The sequence below is a fragment of the Hordeum vulgare genome, chromosome 2H (assembly GCF_904849725.1).
Source record: "Hordeum vulgare subsp. vulgare chromosome 2H, MorexV3_pseudomolecules_assembly, whole genome shotgun sequence".
NCBI classification, from domain to species: Eukaryota; Viridiplantae; Streptophyta; class Magnoliopsida; order Poales; family Poaceae; genus Hordeum; species Hordeum vulgare.
In genome coordinates this window covers 631209097-631215048 of record NC_058519.1, presented here as the reverse complement: position 1 = coordinate 631215048, position 5952 = coordinate 631209097, and the positions used below count along the sequence as shown (strand labels likewise).

The 5952-nt window shown below is 48.6% G+C and overlaps 1 protein-coding gene across 1 annotated transcript; it reads left to right on the top strand.

Moving 5' to 3' along the window:
• The first annotated feature begins 2577 nt into the window (after positions 1–2577).
• Positions 2578–5590, top strand: LOC123428092 (zinc transporter 8-like). Its single transcript, XM_045112255.1, has 3 exons — positions 2578–3529; positions 3605–3754; positions 4944–5590. The coding sequence occupies exons 1-3, from the start codon at positions 2837–2839 to the stop codon at positions 5247–5249; spliced, it is 1149 nt and encodes a 382-aa protein (XP_044968190.1). The 5' UTR covers positions 2578–2836; the 3' UTR covers positions 5250–5590.
• Positions 5591–5952: the final 362 nt, after the last annotated feature.

The following is a 5952-nucleotide window of genomic DNA, read 5'->3' as shown; positions in this document are numbered from 1 at the left end:
AACAGACACTTTTAGAGGTACTCGTGGTGCACCTTTATAGTCACCCAGTTACGTTGTGACGTTTGATACACCCAAAGCACTCCTACGGTATCCGAGAGTTGCACAATCTCACGGTCGAAGGAAAAGACACTTGACATTAGAAAAGCTTTAGCATACGAACAATACGATCTAGTGCTATGCTTAGGATTGGGTCTTGTCCATCACGTCATTCTCCCAATGATGTGATCCCGTTATCAATGACATCCAATGCCCATGATCAGGAAACCATGATCATCTATTGACTAACGAGCTAGCCAACTAGAGGCTTGCTAGGGACACATTGTGATCTATTTATTCACACATGTATTACTGTTTCCTGTTAATACAATTATAGCATGAACAATAGACGATTATCATGAACAAGGAAATATGATAATAACCATTTTATTATTGCCTCTAGGGCATATTTTCAACAGACAAGCCACTTCGGAGAGGAATCAGAGATGGCCTTCCCAGGTTTCAAGACCACACAGCTACATAAAAAGAAATCCAAAGCGAAATTTTAAATAAATCCAAAAGAAAAAAAGGCAAGAAACTGGGGTGTCACATGCTATCAAGCCTATTGATGTGTCGTATAGGAACATACTAATGAATCATTCATTCTCCACTTGATCTAAAAAAGATCACCGATCCTCCATTGAAATTGTAATATTCACCTAATTAATCCCACAATACAACTCGGAAGTACGCTGAATAAATCGCGAGCATGCTCACCATGCTAAATAACTTCGACTTTAGTTGTTGGGGCGACAGGTCGGCGAGCCAGCTGACCGGGGGGCAAAGCTGCCCTAAAATGTTTCGAAGTCTTGACTCCTCTGCATTGCATACCCAAGGGTCGTATCCCCAACACCCGCCGACATCCAACTATCGAAACCGGCTAGAGCTCGTCCAGAACATCCACCAGGATCACCGCTCTTGCGCCGCCTTCCCTACCAGCCTCACACGAAGGTAATGGCAACTGCCCTCAACCTAGGTCGCCCACGGCCCGCACGCCTGAATATGACGAGCCATGAGCATACTTTGTCGCCCTCAAGCGTGCACCAGAACATCTGCCCAAGACTTGCCTGATCTGAAACTAGCCATACCGTCGTACCATAGGCGCCAACCCGGCAGTCGCCGCGACGTAACTAGTCACCCTTGATGCCGTCCCAAACCTATGATGCCGCGCCGCGAGGCCCGCCGTAGATTAGCGCCCCAGTCGAGCTACCGTCCATGCCGGCTGTGTGCTGGGCGGTGGCGAGGGAGGAGGGTCGATGAAGGAGGTGAGGGGGGCGTGCTAGGGTTCCCTCGGCGCTCGCCTTATTTGAGATTTCGATAAGATTAAATTGGTTTGATTTAACTAGGTTAATGCACTACGTGGTTTGAGAAAGTATCGATTTATTTTGGTTTTATTTTATAGGGGGCTGCTACGCGTTCACCGGCGAATGTTTAGTAAACATCCGCCACCTCGACAGCCGTTCGATCTACACGCACAGCCATCCGATTCGTCCATCCGATCCGTGCGTGGGGCTCCGGCCGACACCCAGTGATTCCTGAAACGATGGTCGAGTTGCAGAAACAATCGCTTTGTTGCAAAAAATAAACTTTGGACCCATTAATTCCTAAAACAAAGGTCGAGTTCGAGAAACAATCGCTTTGTTGCAGAATTTATTTTCCTTCGTCTTTCAGCAACAACGGTTGTGTTGCAGAAACAATTCCCGAAACAACGAATGGGTTGCAGAAACGATTCCCGAAACAACGAACGATTTCTCCAACTCCTGCAACAACAGCCGTGTTGCGGAAACAACGACCGCGTTGCAGAAAATTGAAGAGGGGATGAATGGCTGCAAAGTTAGAGGAGAGGGAAAGGCAGCAGAGAGGAAGAGACACCTCATCTTCCGGCAAGATCTCCTCGGATGCTCCAGTGCCATGGGCGTGTCTAGCGCTTGCAGGAGCCAGATCCAACGCCTACAGTCTCCCTCTCCTGATCCAACCAGCGCCCGATTGCTCCTCCCGCAGCGCGCGGACGCACCCACCCAACCGGATGCCTAGCTGCTCCAGCAGCCATGGTCATGGCGCCCGAGCGTCCGTGCCTTCCTGCATGTGCACTTGCGAGAGGAGATGAGAGAGATGGATGAGAGCGTGGGCTTACATGAGGAAAATTGGGGAGATAAGAACGAGCTGGTCCCACAGGGACACGTGTCGCAAGCGTGAGGAGGCGGATGGACGGTGAAAAATCGACAGGTTGAATCAGATCTTTTCCCTATTTTATGTAGCGTTGGTTGGGCTTACAAAAAATCAACGTAAATCCAAAGGGGGGAAAGAAAAACCTGGTGACAGGAGGAGTTGACGGAACAAAGTCCTTATACCGCGCTTCCGTGGCGGCAAAATTACCACCTCATTGGAGGATAAAGTGTCGTCATTGTGAGTAATTTGCCCAGTGAACACCCAAATAAATCAGGAAGACAATCTGCTTCGCCAATTAACACATCATCCATCGGTTATATGGAGCGCGCTTACAAAGATGACAACCTGTGGCCTGTGCTACGCCCTGTATTCTCATACATGTCGTCACCTTGTGACAGAGATAGTCGTTTTCATCTAAACAGATGGGCGCCTAATTCCTCAGGTAATTGACTCTATATAAACCCTAATTAACCACGACATGATGTCTGCAGCAGAGCTGTTCCTGCCTCCATGGCTTCATCTATATATAAACCCGGCAACCACTGCCGCTAAGCTGCGAAGAAGCTCCTCAGTTTCCTGATCTCCCTCGCGTCCTCGTCCAGTCGCGTGCATCACGACAGCCAGCCTAGCCATGAAGCCTAGCGTTGCCGCCCTCCTCGTGTCCTTCGTGGCGCTGCTCTTGGTCGCCGCCGTGCGGGGCGATGACGACGGCTGCGGGTCGCCGGAGTCGGCGGGGCAGGACCGGGCGCGGGCGAACCATCTCAAAATCGCGGCCTTCTTCTCCATCCTGGTCTGCGGGGCGCTGGGCTGCTCCCTGCCCGTGCTGGGGCGGCGCGTGCCCGCGCTCCGGCCCGAGGGCGACGTCTTCTTCCTAGTCAAGGCGTTCGCGGCGGGGGTCATCCTCGCCACAGGGTTCATCCACATACTCCCCGACGCGTTTGAGAAACTCACGTCGCCCTGCCTGCTGCCTTCCGACGGGCCGTGGCACGACTTCCCGTTCGCCGGGCTAGGGGCCATGGTCGGCGCCATCGGCACGCTCGTCGTCGACACCGTCGCCACGGGGTACTTCACGCGCGCCCAGCTGAACAAGGACGGAGCGCACGGCCACGGGGCGATAACCAGCAGCGCCGCCGTCGTGGACGAGGAGAAACAGGCCGCTGCGGCCGCCAGCGAGGAAGCCCGTCGTCACGAGGGCGGGGAGCAAGAGGTACACGTGCACACGCACGCTACCCATGGCCACGCCCACGGGTCGGCAGCGCTCGTGGCGGCCGTTGGCGGCGCCGAGGACGAAAAGGACACGATCCGGCACCGCGTAATCTCTCAGGTTGGTGCGAGTGGTCGCGTAATACTTTTTGTAATCTTTTTGTGACAAGACCATGACTATGTTTTGCATTTGTAGGTACTTGAGTTGGGTATTGTGGTGCACTCGGTGATCATCGGCATCTCCCTCGGCGCGTCTCAGGACCCGGACAATATCAAACCTCTCGTCGTCGCCTTGAGCTTCCACCAGATGTTCGAGGGAATGGGCCTTGGTGGCTGCATAGTTCAGGTATGCCCATAGACGTTATGAGGTTTGTCACGGATTTTCAGAAGTTATCTCTATCTTCTACTCCATCCCAGATTCCAATAAAGACTACATACAAAATAAAATAAGTAAATAAACATCTAAAATATGTCTATATAAATCTATATGTAGTCATTAGTGATATTTAAAAAAAATTATATTTATATTTAGGAACAGAGGGGCATATCTATATTTTCTGTTATATATATTTAAAGTTTCGTTTTTCACTTTCTTCCCACCATCTCTTCGTCCAACCGTTCCTGTATGATAATCAATAATCACATTAATTTACTAACCTTTTAAACCAATTTTACTTTAATATACTTATCAAACTTGTCATAAAAATATAAGATAAATCACGTGAATGATTTGATAAACATTCGCTTACACAATCACATAAATATGAGCAGTCCAATTAAAAGCTAACACGCTAGAATATTTATATGCAACACGCGGGCCTTGTCCTAAATATTACAAAAATGGCATTCAAGCATATATAGAGGGAAAAAAATCTGTTGGTAATACAAAATTATGTATCTTGATCAAAACCTAGCATATTTGGCCATTGACTTGTGGAGTGCATGTTATGCAAACTAGCAAAGGTGCCACTACTCCACTTGCTTTCCTATTTTTGTGGAAAAATAAAACAATAGGAGTCTTGCCATGCATGCACGAACATTTTAAAGGATGGCTAGACATGCCTAACGGGAACTTTGCATGTGTGGTCTCTATCAGAAGTGGTAACGCCCATCTAAATAAACACTAGGACTTGTGCTTCGGAAAGGGGAGAATTCTATGGTGCTCCTCCGTGTAAAGACATAGAGAACCATATATGTACATATCTAGAGAATATATGTCTGCTAATCTTTCTTTCCGACAACGATGTCTATAGTAGTCATGAGAGAGAAGAAAGTGCAGCAGAGCACTTCGGGTGGCCTGGAGAATAAAGCAAATGAACCAGTAACTGCGTAACTACATTCTACATATGTCATGAGATGTTCGAGAACAAAAAAAGTAACCCACTTTAATAAATTCAGAGGAATCTCCTGCCAGTTTTGACCAACACTTTTTAACCAAGAATATCCTCACAAGACCATGATTATTGGCACCATTATGTTTATAACTTCACACTACAACTGAATTTTGTCCTGATTAGTTTGTGACGATGATGCAGGCAAAGTTCAGGGCTAGGTCCATCGTGACCATGATCCTCTTCTTCTGCCTCACAACGCCGGTGGGGATCGCCGTCGGCTTTGGCATATCGCGAGTGTACAACGAATACAGCCCGACGGCGCTGGTGGTGGAGGGCGGCCTCAACTCCGTGGCGGCTGGGATCCTCATCTACATGGCCCTCGTCGACCTCCTCGCCGAGGACTTCATGAACCCCAAGGTGCAGAGCAGGGGGAAGCTTCAGCTCGGCATCAACATCTCCATGCTGGTCGGTGCAGGCCTCATGTCCATGCTCGCCAAATGGGCCTAGCCGCAAGCCTACAACATGAAACAGTTTCCCTACAACATGAACCAGTTTTGCTCCATGACATATATATGTACAGACGTCCCCCTATTGGGTCGTCGAATTTGAAACGATATAATCTCCCAAACTAGGTAATGCCAACCCAGTAGCTTAGGCATATAAAGAAAACTAGTTCTGGACTGAAAGTTTGGGAGGTGCGCAAAGTGTGAGTGTTTATCGCAAGGCATGTCGACATTATGTCGCCAGCTTTGACCAGGCTTTCAACCAAAACTGATGGACAGAAATTCTTCACGTAGATGATGCCATATCCGCCAAAACAAAATGAGTATATTATTGACTTTGACCGAGAACCAAGAACCAACTGCAAGCTAACCTGGGAGTGAGAGTTGAGAAATTCGCAATGACACGCATGAGGGGCACACATGCATGTGTTCACTCATTCGCTTCTAATTACTGCACTAGTTATATCATTAACCTTTACAGCTGCACTTGGGTTCATGCTTGCCAGCTTTTGGCAGAGTTGCATGGGTTAGAGCATCTCTAGCAGACCCCGTATAATGCCCCGACCTACAAAATAACCACTAAAATACGGGTCAAGATAAAAAATGCTGCCGAATCAGACCCTGCAAACACGTCCGGCTCGTAAATTCTTTTGCGAGGCACCACAAAAGTTCGCCATCAATCTTTAAATTCACGGGGTGGGAGGCGA

What these genes read in the sequence shown, in the direction of transcription:
- LOC123428092 (XM_045112255.1), top strand. Translation starts at nt 2,837, where the DNA reads ATGAAGCCTAGCGTTGCCGCCCTCCTCGTGTCCTTCGTGGCGCTGCTC. An exon ending in GGCACCGCGTAATCTCTCAG is followed by an intron (nt 3,530 to 3,604) that starts GTTGGTGCGAGT and finishes TTGCATTTGTAG; the next exon opens with GTACTTGAGTTGGGTATTGT. An exon ending in TTGGTGGCTGCATAGTTCAG is followed by an intron (nt 3,755 to 4,943) that starts GTATGCCCATAG and finishes ACGATGATGCAG; the next exon opens with GCAAAGTTCAGGGCTAGGTC.